Below are 21251 nucleotides of genomic sequence, written 5' to 3' on the forward strand. Positions count from 1 at the left end.
GATAATCAAACAGGTTATACAATTTAATATGTATTTGTGTTACAGAATAAGGCACTTAACATCAGAATAACACTGGGTATACATGTTGTGAAACATGCAGTAATGTTGTCCAATTATTGTAATTGTATGGCAGTAAAAAGACATCTATGGGAAATTATGGAAATCCACTTTAGCTCCTAATCTATCTGATGTCATTTTAAGACTCAATTCCATAGCCCACTTTGAATTATTGTTAGCAGACAAGAAAGGAGCTAAAGCTAAATTCACAAAAGTTTGGCTTGCATGGACATTACATCCTAGAGCTTCAAATTTCCTGAAAGACACCAAGAACTACTAAACTTGTGTTTCCAGTAGATCTCAAGACAAAATTATAAGAACTCATACGGTAACTTCCTCTCCCTTTCTTTCCTTCTTTCTTAAAGTTTAGCAACCTATCCTTGTTTACCCCACATTCCTTGGGGTAAACAAGGATTATTTTATTATTAAAGAATAATACACTGTTGACTGCATTTAGTCAAGAACAAAAAAAAAAAAAGACATCTATGAGACCTTCCAGTGCACACTACACTTGACAAGATTAGAAAGTTTTATCAAACAACTGATTACTTACAGGAAAGAGTGACGCACAGCAGTGACAATGTTGGCTATTGTTTCAACATCAACATAGTCATAGTGCAGAGCATCAGGTTTGGTTTTTGAACCAGTCTGAGCCAACAGTAACCCCAGCCACCGGCCCATTTCTTCAGAGGAGCTAGCCTGCAATAAAATGAAAAAGAAGAAAATAAAGCAAAAACCTTAGCTGTGGCAAACTGGTGTTATGACATTTTCAAGATTTAAGAATACACACCTATAAGAATGAATTGAAGGTTGGAGGGGGGGGGGGGGGTTTAAACGGGTGATGGGGTTATTGGTTTACAGAAGGACGATAACTTTGTTGGTGATTTCAGCTCATGGGACATAAGGACATCCATTTTTGACAAGATCTACAGGCAACTTCTGTACATACTAAAAAAAATGCTCTTAGCATGAATTAGAATGAAGTCTAATGCAGCAGTAGGTTGCAGTTTATTACATTTTTGTTTTGGGGTTTTGATATCATGTCATGGGTTCTTGGGTTTAGACAAAGCAGTTAGTTCTCTTTATATTCAGCCTCTGCTACTAAAACATACCTTCTTTGAGCTCAGCTTGCCTACTGGAGCCCTGAATACAAAGCTCTAGGTAAACTCTATGTCAGTCTGTTAAAGATAGCTAAGGAACTTCCACCACATGATGGTGCTCAGGAGTGGTGATTGGCATCTGAAGCACTAAACATTACAACAGGGAAGGAAGGTCGTATGCTCCCTTATACCCAATACCAGTTATTTTCACAGGGCTCTGGCAGGCCAATAGGGTTTTTGTAGGGAGGGGGGTTGTAGACTTGCCTCTAAAACACAGACTTCTTGGTTTTGACGTAAAATTCGGAAGGCAAATGGGTGCTTTGGTCCAAACCCTGGTGAGACCTCACAGCCCCGCAGTGCAATAGAGTTAACATGAGTTCGTAGATCATTGCGGTCCTTGTGAAAGTACAATGTGTAACCCTTTAAACGGCTCCAACGTTCCTTCCAGCACTGGTTCACAAGTACATTCAAGAAACCTATGACAGACAGCAAAGAGTTAGCAAAAGGTGAAGTAAAAAATTTTCATGTGTAACAATCAACTTCTCTGCTGTCCTTTTGTTAAAATTGTTCTATTATCAAACTAACTTATTTCTTGGCTAACTGCCTAATGAGATTGTCAAAATTGTACATTCCTGCCATTCAATGTGAAAGCAAAATGACCAGTTAGGCTACAGACAGATCAGGGTCTTACATCTGCTGTCATCAGCTGATCCCATTCACAGCATGTCCTTTAATTTCCCTGTCCGTGTGAACTGGATAATTAAGAGACATACAGATCTTTCTGACACTCACACAAAACAATATTGTGAAAATTGTCCAACATAGCATCAAAAGGCCAAAATTATATTTACTGGTCAGGGGTTTTATTGTGAAACACATTTCTGCAATTACAGAGAAAATTTTAATTAAATCACTATTACTGAAAAAAGCATTTACCTAAAACTATTAATTTTGTTTGACTGAAACTTTTAGAGTATAAGATAAATAATGTAATAATAAATTAATTATGTCTTGTTTTCAGTTTGAATTAGATGTGAAGTTGTGTATCACAGAGACCGGTATTGTGGTAATATTGATGTTTATTGAGATTTCCATACATTAGAGCAGGCATGTCCAAAGTCCGGCCCGTGGGCCAATTGCGGCCCGCGTTCTGGTTTCGTACGGCTCACCTGGTAATTTGGACATGTATATCTTTTGTGTCCCCCAACAAAACGATTGGGATGTGGCATTAATAAACAGACGGATTTCAGTTGTGCCCCACCAGGCCACCCCACCCCCCCCACCCATGGACAATGTGCCTAGCTTCAGAGTTCATCTCCCCATCCCTGCACTCAGTGCACTGATGGACATTGATTGGCAGCACTGATGGGCACTGATTGGCATCAATAGGTGCCCCTGATTGACACGGATAGGTGGCACTGATTTGCAGCACTGATGTCCACTGATAGGTAGCACAGATTGTTAGCACTGATTTGCACTGATTGGCAGCACTGATGGGCCCTGATAGGCACTGACTGGTGGCACTGTTATGCAGAAATGATTGGCACTGATTGGCAGCATTGATGGGCCCTGATTGGCACTGATAGGCAGCACTGAATGGCATTGATAGGCCGCACTGATTGACAGCACTGATTGGTAATGTAAATTGGCAGTAATTGGCAGAACTGATGGGCACTGATTGGCATTGATAGGCAGCACTGATGGGCACTGATAGGCAGCACTGATGGGCACTGATTGGCAGAACTAATTGGCATTGATAGGCAGCACAAAAAGAAGAACGCACTGGTGAGCTCAGCAACATAAAAAGGCCTGGACGTCTATGAAAGACAACAGTGATGGATGATCGCAGGATCCTCTCTATGGTAAAGGAAAAAACATTCCCAACATCCAGACAAGTGAAGGACACTGTCCAGGAGGTGAGCGTATCACTGTCAAAGTCTAAAATCAAGAGAAGACTTCACAAGAGAAAATAAAGAGGGTTCACCACAAGGTGCAAACCATTCATAAGCCTGAAGAATAGAAAAGCCAGATTAAACTTTGCCAAAAAACACCTAAAAAAGCCAGACTAATTCTGGAAAAGCATTCTTTGGACGGATGAAAATAAGATTCTTCTGTCCCAGAATGACAGGAAGAAAGAAAAAAAGTGTGGAGAAGGCTTGGAACAGCTCATGATCCAAAGCAAACAACGTCATCTGGAAAACATGGTGGAGGCAGTGTGATTACATGGGCATGCATGGCTTCCAGTGGTGTTTATTGATGATGGGACAGAAGACTGAAGCAGCCAGATGAATTCTGCAGTGTTTAGAGATATACTATCAGCCCAGATTCAATGCAGCAAAGTTGATTGGACGGCACTTCAGTACAGATGGACAATGATCCGAAACACACTGCAAAGGCAACCCAGGAGTTTTTAAAGGGAAAGAAGTGGAATATTCTGCAATGGCCGAATCAATCACCTGATCTCAACCCAATTGAGCATGCATGTCACTTGCTGAAGGCAAAACTAAAAGGCAGAAAGACCCACAAACAAAGAACAACTAATAATATATATATATATTTTTGGTTATTTTCCATAATAACTTTAGAGGATTATCATAATTATGCATAGAAATTTGCAGTTGCACCATCTTCCTCTTCTATGCTAAGGTAATCATTTTTCAGTAGCAGTTGTGCATAAATGAAGCAAACTGCTCTTATTTTGCTTAGGGCCTCATGCACACTGGTTGTCAAATATGCCATTTTTAAGGGCATTTGAAGTATCTGGGGTTTTTTGCCTCTAAATGGCCTTACATGTTTAGCCTATGTGTCAATGCACAATGCATGTTTACAGGCATTTAGAGGCAGAAAAAAAGCCTTAGGGCCCGCGTTTCACCCAAAAAAACGAGTCTAAATGCTAGACGCGTATAGTGCTTGAGCATTCATTCATTTCAATGGTCAGAATAAATGAATATTCTGGCCAACGAAATGAATATCAAAATGCTTGACGTACCTAAACATTTTTGAATAAACAAGGCTTTAGGCACATTTTAAACGCTAGTTTCTCCTACCAGGAGCAAGGTGTTTAGAAGAGCTGCAGTGTGCATGAGGACTAATCAGTCCTTGCAGGACCCAATCTAAATTTATCCTCCAAGTCCTACAGATGAGTGCAGGGAGGGGATGAGATCACCAGAGGAACTTTGCAGTGCTGAATCTTGAGAACAGGGATGCAAAGGCAAATTTGTATGCCTTTATATCCCTCAAAACAAACCTTTGGTTCTTCAATTTCATCTGAAATACTGTAGAAGAAAAGGCTCATATTTATGATACTTAGCAGCAGACAGAAGAAAAAACTGAATGAACAGATATTAATATTGCAGCTCCCCTATATGGGATAGATGTGAAAACATATGATGATCATCTCCATGAAATAGAAAATAAACCACATCAATGGGAATGGCAGAAAGCCATTTTATGGATTTCATTGATATTACAGCTATTTATTTTGTGGTATGTCTGATGTGCTTACTACAGCCTATTTTTAAATACAAATATTACTGCCCGTGGAAGCACAAATTAAAAAAAGAGATTACGGAGGAGTTATGGTTCCGACAATGCCATCAACCTAAATGCTTACCACAACAAGGGACATCTTCATCTGTGGATGAGGTGTGCTGTTCCTCTGCAGACTGCTTCTTTTTAGAAAAACTAATTATCCTTGTAATTTTCTTCCCCGCAGCCCGACTCATGGAACCTTTCAACTCAGCCAAGCCACTTCTCCGACACTTCACTATGGGTAGAGGTCAAAAATGAAAAAATAAAACAAACGTTTTAAAGATGTATGCATGTATGCTCCTTGTACAGCATCAACTGAAAACAGATAGGTAAAGAAATGAACTATTACTGAAAGATATTCTCCAAACTGGCAATTTTATAGTGCCACAAAGTAACATGTTTTGTATTTTGTTGTACTGGTTTTTATGTGCAATTTGTATATTTGTACTTTTAGGGGAAAAGATTATGTTCTTTAATTTAATCTTGCCATTACAACAGGTCTATATATTCATTTCATGCCCACCTTGCTTTAAAAAGGTCTAAAATGTCAATATATACAAATTTTAGTTTGGTCGCCAACTTTCTGCCAGGCTAGGATTGGACTGTGAATGAGAAGCAGGGGAGTATGTTGAAGTTTTATAATGACACAGTTGTTTAAAGTGGGTTTGTCTGTAAAACTGAACTCCAAGCAGATGTAAAGAAAAAAAAAAAAAAAACAAAAAAAAAAAAAACACATGTGATACAGATATGGCTTAATTAAGAAATGGGGTATTTGCGTTGGTTCTCCAACACATACAGTTTGCACAAAGAATATACTGTATGGATACAGAACACATAAATATGGGCTGCGTTTAATAAGAAAAACATCATTAAAAGATTACTTACCATTGTCACGGTTCTCTTTTCCACTACTGGGGGAACTATTTTCACCATTCGCTGCACTGTCAGAGTCAGATGTCTTGTCATGGGACAATCTCTGTGGGAAAAGAAAAGAAAAACATCACACAAATTAAAAGACCGATATCTCACATGATACATTAATTGTGGAGTATACTATGTGCTTGCTTTGTTCCAATTTACCAGTTCGTTGCCAAGAGCTATTCTGATTAACAGAGATGATTTCATAGGAATAATAAACAATAAAAATATATATACATGAAAAAGGACAATTTTGCTTAAATAATTGCATACATGCCACTTTAAATAGATATTTAGGTATAATTGTTGGCGCTATAGAAATCTTGTATGATAATAAATATGATACAAACTTCCTTATGCAGCATGCTCCCGTATTCTAGAGATTCACCAGTAGAGGGAGCTGCTGTCATAAAATCTGGAATCACTCAGTTCTGGCTGTTCACTGTGAAATATTCCTCACATAAAAGATACAGTCTACTATTTCAAACATACACTTCTGTTGTACAAGCATAAGACAGACTCAGAATGGGTTACCGACATTCTTTTTTTTCAAAACATTCACAAAAAAGAACTGGCAATGTCAGGGTCAGGACCATAGTTTTGTTTAATGTTACCAAGAACATATTAGGAACCAGATCTTTTATTAAAGATTTCAGATAATTAGGACCACAATTATGATACCTGGACCTCAATATTAAATGATTGAATAGTTGGCACATATGTTCCTGCAATCTCTGTGCTAAATTTTACAAATCAATTCTTCGCTGGTGTGTATGTTTGCATTAAGGGCTTTATGTGGCTTAGTGAGGGAGACCCCTGCAGAATCCAAGTGCATTGTATTTAATCGCTAATATATGCCCACAAAACAGAATGGATATTCTTTTAGATGTGTGTTATTTTCCATTGCAAGAGCACAACAATTGGCCATAGGTATACAGTATATTACCAGATGTGTTTGGCTTGGAGTTCCCCTTTAGGTTATCTAATATGCTTGGCACATCTGTTTGATAGCTTGTTATCAGGTATTCAAATGGTCAGAAAGCTTTACAAACACCTGGAGATATCGAAATAGCTAGGTCTCCTTAAAAAAGTACGGCCAAAGTTTTTTTTGGTTATACTTAACTTGTGGGTCACAGGAGTGCACTTACTTTTGCTCTCCTATGACCCAGAGTCAGCTGACAGCGGGCTAAAGCCTGATGTCAGCTGATGACACAGAACCCATCCAGACTCTGGAAGGATCCTGACCATAACCGTCGAACTTCCACTGAGGGAGAGAGAGAGGGTCGATTGTAGTAATATTGAGAGATCCTGACCATATTGTCAAGATCCACCCAGTTGCCTGATTGATTGACAGCTGGCTCAGGCTCTCCGTGTGTGCCTGTCCCTCTCCAGCTCAGCACTCCTTTGAGTGCCAGAGGAGCAGAGAGGAGAGCGGTGACTGACAGTCACCACTCTCTGCTCTGAGAAGACCAAGAACTGAGTGATCAGCAGTGAAGCAATCGCTCAGATCTTGGCCTTAGAGCAGACATAGGACAGCTGCAGCATCACACCGATGCTGCAGCATAGAGGTGAGTATGTAGGTTTGTTTTTTTTACTGACCCCAAACCTCTCCTTTATCCACTTGCCGAGCAGCCATTCCCACAATCCGCCGTAGCAGTACACCGACCCCTTTAAGTAGCCTTAGGAAGCGCGCGCCCGCTGTACGGTGGAGGAGACGATGCGCATGGGCGGCAACCGCGATGTCTGCCGGCGACCGCAATCGCGGAACGAGAGCCAGAACAGGCAGGGGAGTAAGAGAGAGATCCGCTGTTCCTAATGATTAGGAACAGCGATCTCTCTCCTTCTCCAGTCAGCCCAGCCCTCATACAGTTAGAAACACTCCCAGAGAACCCACTTAACCCCTTGATCGCCCCCTAGTCTTAACCCTATCACGGTCAGTGATATTTATACAGTAATCAATGGCTATTTTTTAGCTCTGATCGCTGTATAAATGTCAATGGTCCCAAAAAAGTGTCAAAAGTGTCCGTTCTGTCCGCCGCAACGTAGCAGTCCCGCAAAAAAAAAAAAACACAGATCACGCCGTTACTAATGAAAAATATAAAAATAATAAAAGGCCAAAAATATCTCCTCTATTTTGTAGACGCTATATTTTTTGCGCAAGCCAATCAATATACGCTTATTGCGGTCTTTTTTACCAAAAATATGTAGAATACATATTTGTCTAAACTGATGAAGACATTTTAATTTAGTATTTTTTGGGGGATATTTATTATAGCAAAAAGTAAAAAATATATTTTTATTTTTTTCAAAATTGTCGCTTTTTTTGTTTATAGCGCAAAAAATAAAAACTGCAGACGTGATCAAATACTACCAAAAGAAAGCTCTATGTGTGGGGAAAAAAGGACGTCAATTTTGTTTGGGTACAACGTCGCACGACCGTGCAATTGTCAGTGAAAGCAACGCAGTGCCGTATCGCAAAAAATGGCCTGGTCATTAAGGGAGAAAATCTTCCGGGCTGTAAGTGGTTAAAGTTGGAGTGGAATGCTTTAAATAAATTGTGAGAAGCCTCTCCCTATTAAATCTATGACAATTGTGTTTTCAGATAACCCCACCTTGTCCAGATCCAATTTATGTCTCAGTGCTGGGGAAGCAGTTAGGTGCATTGAAGTTGGGCTACTGGCCTCCTTGATCACCTGTATGAAAATTAATAGATATATCTTTATCATAAAATTTATTTACATGAGAATTTGCAGAACTAGATTAAGCTCAATATTTCAAAATGAAGGTGGAGCAGATTTTGTCTCCAGAATTATAGACAAATGTTTGTGTTCAGCAACGTTCTCTTCCCAGATGTAATATTCAGCTGTCCTCTCACCAAATACAATCTTAGCTTATTACAACTGGCAAAACCCCACTGCTGAATGTACTGCACTTTAACCACATAAAATATTCCAGCATGTCTTTGTAAGTTAATGCCATCTGTGTATAGTTTGTACCAGGAAAATTCATAATACAAAAAAGAGAAAAAATTCTGACTCTCACCCTCATCCATTCTTCAGCCTGTTCCCGACTTTGACACGCCAACACAAGTAGCTCTGAGTTGGGAAGACAAAAACGTAGCTCGTGCTTCTTACGTCGGCCATCTTTTGGGACATAGGTGACGTTACACAGAGGCAGTGGCATTTCCAAGTGAGGATGCTGGTCCTTAGAGCTCTTGTAACACTACAGAAAATCAACGTTATCAGTTGACATTAGTAAGATGGCATCGATAACATTATTAGAGAGCAATTGTGCAGAATAACAGCGTCATTTTAAATTGTATAAAACGCAAAAATCGAATGCAACCCCACAAGATACAGTAACCAAAGTTCCATACTTATATTTCTCTTTATTGCCTAGGAAAAAGACTTTATAGCTTAAATATAAAGTAGAGATAGCTGGCAATTCTGTTTTTTGCTGCATTTTCCTCAACAAACCTGAGTTGTGTATGTGATGCGCTAGTTTTAAACTGATATTAAAGTACATTTTTTCCCTAAATCAGATAAAAATAACATAATTCACATGCACTTTATTTCTTTATTTTATTTCCTCTTTAAACCTTTTTTCAATTGTCAGAAATCCAGGATGGCAGGATGGGCTGCTATATTCCTGCTCTCTCAGTGCCCCTGTTCCGCCAAGACCTATGGAGCCCTGTGGGAGTCCTAAAGCTGATATGTAGCCATCTAGATGGTTCATGCTTGGAAGTATTTTTATTTATTTTTTTTGTTTAATTAGTGTGTTAATTCTTCACCTGCAAAAAAATGTAAGCTGATTGGTTTCTATGCAGAGCTGCACCAGATTTTGCACTCTCCAGTTTTAGTAAACCCCCATTGTCTCAGAAGATATTGAATCTAGAACAACTAAGCATTTTCAGAAGCATGTAGGCAAATTCAGCCTCAGTATTTCTTTTAAGACAGGTTTCTGAACTTCTGAATAAATGCAAGTAGACCTTTGATATATATAGTATTTATCACTACAAGAGAGTCTGGGTATAATTCATAGGCATCAGACCAAAGTTTAGAGGTGAGCTTGTGGCACTGGGTCCATGCTACTTGATTGCCAAATACATAACACGCTGACAGTGACTAGAGCTTAGCCAATGCAAACAGCGCTTTTCATTTGTGGTGTGCCAGAATGTGACAGCTGACGGGTCGGTTATGTTTTTCCAATGCTTTCCAGCTCTCCCTTCCAAACACCTTGTTCATACACTCCGGCTCCATTCACAGTGGTCACAGAAGAGTGGATGCAGGAAATCCTCTCTGGCACTCAGGCTTTTTGGATTCTGAATGACGCAACAGAAAATATTTTCTTCCTTCCTTCCCTCAACAGTGTCAGTGTATTTGTTTAATTTGGTCGGTGTCTTATCACTAGGATAGTATTTGTCACTGCTTGTTTCTAAAGAACTTTACATGTAGAATACTTTATTTCTCTTACCAATAGTTTGTTGTCTCTGATTAGTGTCAGCTGTTTGGCCCACTGGCCAAAGCGCTTCTTGCGCAGGAGAAATGCGCAGATTCTGCTGTCCCGGACCAGGTGCAGAGACGACTCTTGGGAAGGCCATTGGTGCATCTGACGCTGAGCTTTACCCTCTTCATCTTCCTCATCATATGACTCATAAGAGCTGCTCAGACCATCAGACTCATTATCTGCAAACAAAAGGAACACAACTCAGGGTTTATTAAACACTTCTGGTCTATGCAAACCAAAAACCATAAATTAAATGCTCAAGCCTTAGATATCAACTAAGAACTAGAATTACCTCTCAGCCACCAGTCAGCAGACTTACCCTAAGAGTATGAATTTGATTGGAGGCTGTGGGGAAATTCCTTGAGTTCACAGTAAGAACACATTGATATACATTACCCTTAGTGACCTATATTGATCTGTGGACTTGGATTAAAAGGAAGGAGCTCCCGGTGTTCAAAGAATTGCAGCTTCTAAAGTATGGTTCAAAGACATCTATTAAAAAGTAGCAATGTTGGATAAGAGATTTCAGAAACCAGGATGCCAGCTTAGTTGAACTGTGTATCTGCATTATGCCTAACAAAATACCAAATCTTTGCACCAGAGGCCCCCCTCCTCTCTTTTCAAAAGAGGGTTTTCCTGCACGAGCGCAGGCCTCGATCCGACAGGATCGGTGCGTGTGTGTGTTGGGGGGGGGGGGGTGTTGAGGCGGAGACCTGTAACAAGCAGCCATGCAGGGGCAGTGAAAAAACGGAGCGGCACCACTGATAGTTTTTGGCTTCCCCCTTGCAGGAGGAGGGGGAGAGCTTTGTCCAGGTGGGGGTTGTTTAGTGGAAGAAAATCCCCCCCAATCTTACCGGAGGTCTGAGCCTGCTGCTTCTGTGACACAGCGTGATGTTTGAGGAAAGCATGACAAGGTACATGCTCTATACAGCCCCCAGTGGTGACTCTTAGGCCTTCAAAACCTCCACTTACCTTTCCCGCCGCAGGGTTTTCTGTGTTAAAAACCAACAGACCCAATCTTCACCTCACGGTGGGCTCCGTTATAAAACCTTCAGGAACCGGGGACCTTCGGGGAACCCACACTCCTGGACCTGTAAAAAAACCCTGCCAGAAAACAAACAAACTTATGGCTGAAAAAAACAAAGCTCTGGATTCTGGAGTCCAGCTCTCTTAAAAAGAGAAGCGTTACAGGCAAAACCTTGTTTCTTCCGCCACGAGGCCCGGGTACCATTCAATTCGGCCTGAAAAAGACACTTTGAATGGGTCCGGCTGCATAGTTGGCCCCAGCAAGGATTGCTCCAGTGGAGCTCAGCACCTTAGACACTGGCGAAAAAACTGAGGTACTCCCGGTAGTGGGATGGGTTATATAGGGAGTGGACTTCCTGTCTTAGGGTGTGCCAGTGTCCATCACCTGAAGGTGGCCTATAACCCACATAGTAACTACTAAGGCTCTGTGTCCTGTGATGTACAATAAGAAATTCCAATTCTGTGCACCAGAGGTCAGTGGAGTAGTTGTCTCATATATATAGGCAACCAAAAACAACAGATTTTCCCAAACCTTTCTTAGTCAGAAGTCACATTCACAGGTGACAATAAAGCTCCGTACACAAAGACCGAATGCCGGGAGACATCAGCCAAGAGACATTAAAAAAAAACGCTGTCATTCTGCCTGTGTGTAGTCTGTCCGACACAAGCTAGCCGGCTTCTGTCGGATGAGCAGGCTGACTGACTCCCTATCAGCACTCTCAGCCAATGGCAGAGAGCGCTGATCAGAGTGTTCAGGCGGGGGCAGTCCCCCTGTCAGAACACAACAGCTCAGAGGGGGAGATCGCTGAACTAACTTCGGATGGTCAGTACAGTGACTACGACTGAAGCTGACTTTTTTTTTTTTTTTGTAATGTGTACCAGGCATAAGCCTCACAAAATATGACAAAATTCACACTCAAGAACACTTGGGTAATTACAACTTTAAATAACCTGATGCATTTATATAAATAAAACTCGGCTTGAATTGTAGATAGGGAAATGCAATTATTCATTTTGTAACAAACAATATAGGCATAAAAACTGATTGACCAAGATTAGAGATCCACTCAGGCTCGCAAACATTCTACAACAGAAGATATATGCCTAGGTCAATTCCTCCTGGAGGCAGACCAACGGGGCTCCAAAGCTCACAGTGTCTTCCTGGCACTTCCAGGCAACCTGTCCTCCTGATAAAAGTACTTTATTGGTGAAGGGACAGTGTGCAAGTTACAGCAACTTGCACAATGTACCCTTCATCATTAAAGTACTTTTATCGAGAGGACGAGGTGCCGACTCTTCACCTCATACTTTCATTCTACAACAACACTGTAAAATTTGTGGACAGCCATAGAGAACCAAGCCCCAGTTTTATACTGTTATATGTACCGTATAAAAAGAGTAACAACTGTTGATTACAATTAATGACAACAGCAAATAATGTGAAGTTTAACTATCCTTCTCTAGAATACACTTGATTCTGGTTAGAGATGAGCTTGGACATTCTCCGAACTCCCCTATCTAAATCAAACTTTTTTTTGTCATATCATTTGCAGGATGGGTTATTCACTGCCTCGCAGGACATCATGACACATGCTCATGATTATGGTGCATTTATGCATGCTGCGGGTTGGTGAATGAAATGGCCTGCAGATGATGGGACTAAAAAACATTGAAGTTTGGATAGAGGCAAGATCGGAGGATGCCAAAGCTAATCTCTAACCAGGAGGTTAGAAGGTTTGTACAATCACCTTTAGATTTACCAAGATCTGCTGTATGTATTGTGAGGGGCTAACAATTTATTATGTTTACAGTATATGTCATCAAAGGCTCATTTACACCTGTATAATAAAGAGTATTCTTAAGTGGCGGTTCACACTACAGTGACTTGTGATCCGACTTGTCAGACCTCAAGTCTCCCCAAGTCGCTGGACATAAGAAATTCCATAGAAGTGAATGAGAGTCGTCATAATGTACACTACGGAAGTCGCTCCGACTTCAGCAAAGGTTCCTGTACTACTTCAAAGACGACTTCTAGCCGACTTGCACCCATAGATTTAATGGAAGTTGCCTCCAAGTCGGATCCTTATCTTAATTGATGTGATTTGGATCCGACATTATAGGAAGATTACCCAGGAATTCCCTGAAGTTGCTTCAAAGTTGCCTCAAAAGTTGCCTGGAAGTTGCCTTGAAGTTGCCTGGCAAAGTCGTGCCGACTTTCAGGTCGCGGCAGTGTGAACTGCCCCTCAGCGCAGCAACCAATCTTGTCCTGATCTAATATCATCTGAGTTTACTATGATTGGTGGTTTTAGGTTAGTGCACCTAGGTATAAGCCCTCCATATTGACCACAGTAGGATACATTATGCTGTTAAATCTATTCAATCAGTATTCAAAACCTGAACTGGGTTTTGACGTTTCTATTAAACCTCAGTTGTATAAAAAATAATTTTAAGACCTTCATTCCATAAATGCATTTATATGCACTGTCACTTACACGAATGTTTCTGCTCTCCATTTATTTGGGTAAGGGGGTAATTATTATCCGCTTCTTCATAATATCCATCTTCTATGGAATTGGGGGGGCTGGAACTGTCTGTGTAAAGTAGGAAATACATCAGAAATAAAAACGATGGAAAGATAAACAGTTGGCATCGAGTAAATCACTCATCATATTCTAATACAAACGCACACATTTTGTACAAATGTTAACAGGAAAACTCCACAAGTGTATTTGGTGGATAGGTGATAAGTGAAGCACATGTGTAAATATCCCATGCACCTGCTTCCACAGCTCCAGCAGTTCTGTCTCACCCTGTCTACACTTTGTATGTTAAAAAAATTCCCCCATTGGCTTGAATGGTAAATAATAATCCAACATCCGTCACAAGTAAAATGGACTACAGGCACTGACAAGGGAAGTGGAAAATTTAATTGTATGTAAAGCCTAACAATACATCTCTTATTTTTCCACTTTTGGTCTGCTAAATAGATGGGTAAACATTTTTTTTTATTATTATTATAGCTGCTGGAGAAGTGCAAAAAAGAACAGCTGATTTTGCCAGAAATCCTGTGAGTTGATAACTTTCTTTGTTCTTGGCTGGTGCACACGGAGCAGTTATGGAGAGAAGGGTGGCAGGAGATGAGCATAGGTCTGTGTTTTTTGTAATCCATCAGAAATAAAGTAGTCAGGGCCGACAACATGTGCTTTGGAATTCAGAGCCAAAAAGTATATGGCCATAAGTCCATTAGGGGCGCTCGGGCGCCGCCCCCTTTCTCCAGCCACCCCCTCTGTGTACTATGGATAGATTCATGCATCCACGGCTGCTGTAGCCACCCCCATTCAGGCGTCTGGCTCTGTTTCTGGCGCTGGGCACCTGAATTACAGCGGCGGGGGGGATTTGAAGCACCTGATTAGAACCATAGGCTCTAATAGGCTATAATAGGTTTCCAAACCATTGCACTCGCATTGCACCCTGGTGTATTAACAAAGCAAAAGAAAATTTTCTTTGCTAACACAGAACCGCCTCTCAGCCAATTAGGAGGGCCAGATGTAATACCGGGCACCAGATTGGCTGAAGGTAGAGGCGATCTCATTGGCCACCTAGCAAAACAGGAAGAAGATGCATACGGAGGACACAACATTGCTGCGCTACACGTCCCACAGTTCGCCGCCTGACCCGCTGCCTGACCCACCACTACGATGGGGTAAGTGCCGGCCAGACAGCAGGTGGGGGGCACAGTTGGCTACATTTGCGGGGCACAGTGGCTGCATATTATGAGCATAGAGGCTGCAATTGATGGGCACAGTTGGCTGCATAAGACGGGCACAGTTGGCTGCATATGATGGGCACAGTTGGCTGCATATGATGTTTTTGTTTCAGTATTTTTCAGAATTTTTTCAGTTCATTTGTGCCCCCAAAAAATTCTGAGCACCAGCCGCCAACGATGTCAAAAACGAAGAGAGAAGCAGTGCTGGGACAAGATCATCCAGTGTCCAGGGGGAAGATGCCAAACTGTGCCTCCAAGGCACTAAAGGGGGTGGAACTAATAGCAACAAGTAGAGCTCAACAAAACATATGTAATGCTCGTAGCATGCACCAGGACTACAGATTACATATGTGATGATTGGTCATCACAGCAATTACAAGGTACAGAGCCACTTGGATTGGTCCAATGATGGCTAAATTCAAAGCCATTAACAGGCACACTGTTATAAAACAGCACTTCAAAACAGGCATCCACCTTCTGGCTGTTTTTATTTTTTACAATAGGCCGGTAGGGAGATGACAGCACCCTGACAAACCTAGGCTACATGTCCAGTTGAGAAAGGCTGCCTTAAGCAGCCCATAGATGATTCGATTTTCTTTCCTTCCACCACGGGTGAAACAAAAGAAAATCACTCAATTCCCCCATCAACAAAGTCAGCGTTGATGAGGGAATGCCTCCCGCAGCACTAGTATGTTCTGCTGGTGGGGGGAGCCGCTGGCAGTAATCAAAGGTAAAAAATCTGACAGGCTGGTTATACCCAAAACAATCAGCTTGCCCATACATTGATCAAAACTCAGCCAGTCCCTGCTGAACTGGCCTAATACCGAGTGCAAAATCTGGTGCAGCTGTGCATAAAAAAACAATCAGCTTCCAGGTTTTTTATTTTGTCAAAGCTTAATTGAACAGAAGCTACTATGCACAGCTACAGCAGATTCTCTGCGCTCCAGGTTTAGTAAATCAACCCCAATGTGTCAAGGTGTTTAATTGACTTAGGCCCTTTTCACGTGGGCTCCTCCGTGCAGTGGATTTCACTTGCTCAGCGGGGGATCGCTTCGCTGATCCCCATTGAGCAGGCGGATCACAGGTCCTGTCCACTCTGCTTTGCAGAGTGGACACAGACACAGTCCCGCTCTCCTCTATGGAGAGACAGGTGGTCCCTTTCCATCCGATCCTATCCACCAGACGAATGGAAAATAGGACCACCATCCATCCGGTTTTTGTGGGCAGCATCAGATAGTGGCAGGTGTCAGTGGACACGTGTCTGCGGACATCCGGCGCTCCATAAAGGAGACTGCAGGGTCCAATCCGGCCTGCCTGAAAAATTGACAGGCGGACTTGATCGGACAGCCTGTGTGAAAGGGCCCTTAAAAACAAAAAACTTCAGGCCATGTCCTGCCCTGGGTAGGAGCATATATTTCTGGCACATCAGATATTTTTCTGCAATGACAGCATGGTTACCGGGAAAAAACAGGGGGAGATGTAATTTCCTAGAGAGATAATAATGTTAACACACATGCATAAATAATGCTAACAGTCACCCATCATCAACTGTACACTAAACAAAACTACAGGGTGGGGTTCTTTTATCCTCCTAATCTGTTTTTCCCCCATTAAAAACTTACATTTTTAAAATAAACCTTTACTGAAGAGTAACTGCCGGTTCACACAGGGGCAACACGACTTGCAGCACACGACTTCAGCGGCGACTTGCAAAACGACTTCTGTATAAAAGTCAATGCAAGTCGCCTGAAGTCACCCCAAAAATACTACAGGAACCTTTTTTTAATTCGGAGCGACTTGCATCGCTCCTATTAGAACGTTTCCGTAGTACAGAACGGGACGCCACTTGTCAGGCGGCTAAGTCGCCTGACAAGTCGCCCCTGTGTGAACTGGGGCTAAGGAGCCTGTCATTGCTGCCCTCATTCTGAAAATACTACAACGTAATTGTCTGGTTGTCTCTGGCTTTAATACCTTGTGAGGCATAGATCTAAACAAGCATGGGGATCAAAATAAAGTTAGAACTTTTAATAAACATGCATTCATATCAGAGCCTCAGAAAATAGCTACTGGATTAGAATGACATGGATATCTAGTATGTTTAAATAGAGAGGCTTTCAATTGTACCCCCTATAGTTCATCAGCACAGGTTTCCTTTAATCTATAGCACAGAACCTAATAAGACCCCATATGGACAACAGAAGACGATCTGGTCCACAAGTTCCATCTGTCCGTGTATTCAATCATTATTTTCCCTCAATCAATATGGACCTTTCAGATTGGACACATCTGTTATGGCCAGGTCTGGTCAACATCCAGATGACATTTCAAGCCATCTTCCATTTTTATGGCCTGCTTTACAATAGGTAAATACATATTAGACATGATTTATGGTCATTCAGTTTAGTGCTACAGTAGACCAGGCTATAAATGAAAAAGACAAAAGACAAACACTGCTTACTGCGAGAGGTTATATACTCGGTGGGCTTTCCTGGCCCAAGTGGCACAGCCTCCTCATAGTAATCCTCTGGCGGGGGAGTGGTAGGCAGTGGTGGTGGAGGGGCACATGGTGGTGGTGGAGGTGGAGGAGATTGGCTCTCTGTGTCTTTGTATTCATCCTGCATTTCTCGTAATTCCTGCAGGTCACAATCTGAAGAACAAATCCCGGAAATTTGAACAATTAGCATTTTACCTCAGAAATGGCCTCATGACGTGAAAACAACATATTGTTTACAACCTATAAATCTGTAGCACTGAGCTAATGCTAGTCCTGAAGGCTGCCTATAACATTTCATTAAAACAAGACTATTCATTGTATTTGAGTGAAAGACAAATCACAAAATTTCCATAAAGATTTAACAAGATGACTCATGAGCAATAACGCTGCTGAGGTTACCGTCACTAAAGCAAAATTGAGTTGGGTGGCCAATTGTAAAGTTTCTACAATAAGAACGTGTTCTTTTTGGCGATAATACCTCTCAACTGAAATGAACTAGAAGATGATTTTAAAGAATAGCTAAACGCAAGAGCAAAAGTTTAATATATTGCAGCTTACAAGTCCTTAGATGTGGTTGCTGCAGTGTTTTCATATTTTAGGCTAAGAGCATTTTTAGCAAGTACAGAAAATAACTGATGATCTTGCCAGAAACGCAAGGCTCTTGTCACTTCCTGTGTGCTGGAGGCAACACAGTGTTACATTTCTTGAGTCAACTACTATACCTGTCTTTTTGCATGTAATTGGAGATAAGCAAAGACAGGTATGTTTGAAGTACAGCCTGGGTGGCAACCAGGGCTCTGTGTATCAATACAGTGAAGGAGTGAGCATTGCTACCCAGGGACAGAAAGTGTGTTTTTTACAGGATTAACGGTAGAAAAAAATAATAATAATGCAGTCACTAGCTCTAAGAACTGGTAAACTACAATATATGACATTTTAGTTTTGAGTTTAAGGGTACGTTAAACCAAAACTGATGGAGGTTAGAGGCATATTAGGCACCTTTAGCAAGCTCAGGACAACGTAAACACTGGAGCTTCCCAAAATGGGGATGGGAGAGTCACAATAGGTTTCCTGGGTTCTTTTAAAATATATGAATTAAACAAAAAAAAAAAAAAAAAAAAAAAACCTCTCTAGCAATACACACCCAACTGAGCATGTGCTGAGTGCCCCAAGCCTCTACATTATCAGGAGCTGGATTGGGGACTGTGGAAGATCAACACAGCTTTTTTACACAATGCACATGATTAACCGCTTAGCTTCCACAGTGAGTATAACAAGCATGCTTCACTGCAGCCTTTCTCAACCAGGGTGTCTTGAGGTTGCTTCAGGGGTGCCTTGGCAAAATGCCTAAAAATTGATCAAAAATTGTATACAGGCCAGCAGGTGGATCAAGCCTGCCCTTAAAGAGGTTGTAAACCTCCGGGGAAAAAAAAAAAAAACCTGCATGACAAAAAGGCATAATGAGCTACTATGCATCGCATACCAGCTCATTATGAAATACTTACCTCAGAACGAAATCCTGCAGTGCCACCCGCATCCTGCAGACACGGCCAACATCTTTTCCGGAGTTACTTCTGGGTTCACGGGCTCTGGCGCTAGGATTGGCCATAGCCGCGATTAAGTCTCTTGCGCAGGAGCCGCTGGTCACGGCATGCGCTCTGAAGAGATGGCACAAGCGGGTCATTTCTTCAGTGCGCATGCACCGATAACATCGGCGGCAGCGAATATCGGAAAAATCTTCTAAACGGTACAAGTTTAGGAGATAATTACAGTACCTACAGGTAAGCCCTATTATAGGCTCACCTGTAGGTACAATTAAAGAGGAAGACTTTACTTCCTCTTTAAGTTACAGAAAGCTATGGGTTTCATTGTGCACCATTACGACTAGACGCTGACATCCTAACAACCAATGACATTATTAGTTGATAAGGAGGATGTCTGTTGCCTCCATAGCATCCTTGTTTAACCCTCCTGTTCCCCTCTCCCTCAGCACCAGGGTCACATTAACTGACTGACGGAAAGAAATTGAGGGAGAAGAGAAACATTGGAATAGCAGTGGCGGCTGGTGTTCCTTTTTTTTGGGGGGGTGCAAACAATGCACCCACATCCCACCGTGGGTCGGTCAGGTCAATCGCCCCCTGGGAGATGGCTTCTCCTGCGTCTCCTCCTCGGCATCACAGCGGCCGTGCATCTCATCCCTCCTCCACCTAGGCCAGTAGGATCGCTCCTCCTTTCGGCCAATCAGGAAACGTGTCTCAAGACCTGCGCCCTGAATGGCCGGGAGCAGAATCAGTGTGACAATAGCAAATGATCATTCACTATTGTCATACAACTGGACGGGTTTACTGCATCCCAGGCCCACTCTCTTTTAAAGCCTATTAGAGCCTCTGCCTCTAATCTCGTGCTTCAAAAAAAAAACAAAACAAAACAAAAAAACCCCATTGGAATCTATGCGTCCGGCACCCCACATGTAAATTAGGAGGCCGGGCGCATGGATAGTGGGGTGGTGCCCCTGCGCCCTGCATTATGGGCTGCCACTGCTAGTCAGTACCAGTGTGCAAAAGTATTTGCTTTGGAAGAATAAATCACCTCTAACATTGGGTATCCTATGTGTGGATGTTGATGCATTATGTAAAACTATTAGAATAGTTTTTTACATTTTAGAATGGGGTGCCTTGTCCATAATTTTAAAGGGTGCCTTGAGATGGTCTATAATTTGAAAGTGTGCCTTTACTGAAAAACGTTAGAGAAACACTGCTTTACTGCATATACAGACTAATTATACTGTTGTGGGTTTAGCAACACTTTAGGAAGGGTCAAGTCCCCTAACAGACATAAGCTCCTGGAAACTGGAAAACCATGTCACTGCAGATTTTTGGCATGGTGTGTGGTGCGACCCTTGAAGAACCCAACCAAGGATCAAAAGACTAGTATCCTATATAACTCCCTCTTCTAGAATGTGAGATCAAATAAGCCCCTGATGTACAGTAAGCCTTTGGCCTGAGTTGCTATAGGGTTGCTTGGGTCCTAGACACTCTACCACCCATGTCCTATCACATGGGCCCCTTACTACAGAATCTGGTTTATCAACTGCTGCTAGGGGGTGCTAAACACGTTCTGACAACTGTCTAAAAGGGACTTTTCCTTACCTTATCCAAAAAAAGTTAAATTTTAGATACACTTTAAAAATGGAGGTTGCCTGCATTCTAATAAAAGTTTAAAGAAGAAGTAAAGTCTTCCTCTTTTTTTGTACCTACAGGTAAGCCTATAGTAAGGCTTGCCTGTAGGTACTGTAAATATCTCCTAAACTTGTCCCGTTAAGGAGATATTTACTATATACGCTGCCGTCTATGTCATCGGCACATATGCACTGAAGGAACGGCCCACTCGCGCCGTTTCTTCAGTACTCGTGCTGTGATTGGCAGGATGCATGGGAGTGACACCATAGCGGCTCCAGCCAATCACAGCTCTGGAGCCTGCAAACCCAGAAGTAACTCCGGGAATGATGTCGGCCGTGGGGGCGGAGTGCGGGCGTCACTTCAGGGCATCCTTTTTTTTTGGGGGGGGGGGGGGATTTTTTTTCTGAGGTTTACAGCCTCTTCAAACATTAGGGTACATTCAAACAATTCATGTTTTAAAATGCTTTACATACTGTAGCACTGTCACACTTTGAATTACAATAAATTGTAAATAAATAATTTTCTCTCTCTTCACTGATGTGCGCTGATGAGGCGGCACTGATAGGTGGCACTTGTGGCCACTGATGAGGTGGCACTAATATGGCTCACTGAAGGGCACTGATAGGTGGCACTGATGGACACTGATAGGCAGCACGGATAGGCGGCACTGATGG

At 42.0% G+C, this 21251-nt stretch overlaps 1 protein-coding gene across 3 annotated transcripts in view; it reads right to left on the reverse strand.

Moving 5' to 3' along the window:
• Positions 1-21251, reverse strand: part of AFAP1L1 (actin filament associated protein 1 like 1) — a 136583-nt gene that overhangs the window by 26317 nt on the left and 89015 nt on the right. For 2 of the 3 annotated variants that reach the window (XM_073620580.1, XM_073620582.1), the window contains exons 4-12: positions 17363-17551; positions 13631-13729; positions 10080-10291; positions 8649-8828; positions 8219-8299; positions 5574-5664; positions 4771-4923; positions 1422-1633; positions 611-756 (exon numbers count right to left, since the gene is read on the reverse strand). In XM_073620580.1, coding sequence (XP_073476681.1) covers positions 611-756; positions 1422-1633; positions 4771-4923; positions 5574-5664; positions 8219-8299; positions 8649-8828; positions 10080-10291; positions 13631-13729; positions 17363-17551 — 1363 coding nt within the window. The remainder of the gene's footprint in view (positions 1-610; positions 757-1421; positions 1634-4770; positions 4924-5573; positions 5665-8218; positions 8300-8648; positions 8829-10079; positions 10292-13630; positions 13730-17362; positions 17552-21251) is intronic. The other variant, XM_073620581.1, reaches the window with a different exon arrangement.

Source organism: Aquarana catesbeiana, linkage group LG03 (assembly GCF_042186555.1).
Source record: "Aquarana catesbeiana isolate 2022-GZ linkage group LG03, ASM4218655v1, whole genome shotgun sequence".
Taxonomy (NCBI): domain Eukaryota; kingdom Metazoa; phylum Chordata; class Amphibia; order Anura; family Ranidae; genus Aquarana; species Aquarana catesbeiana.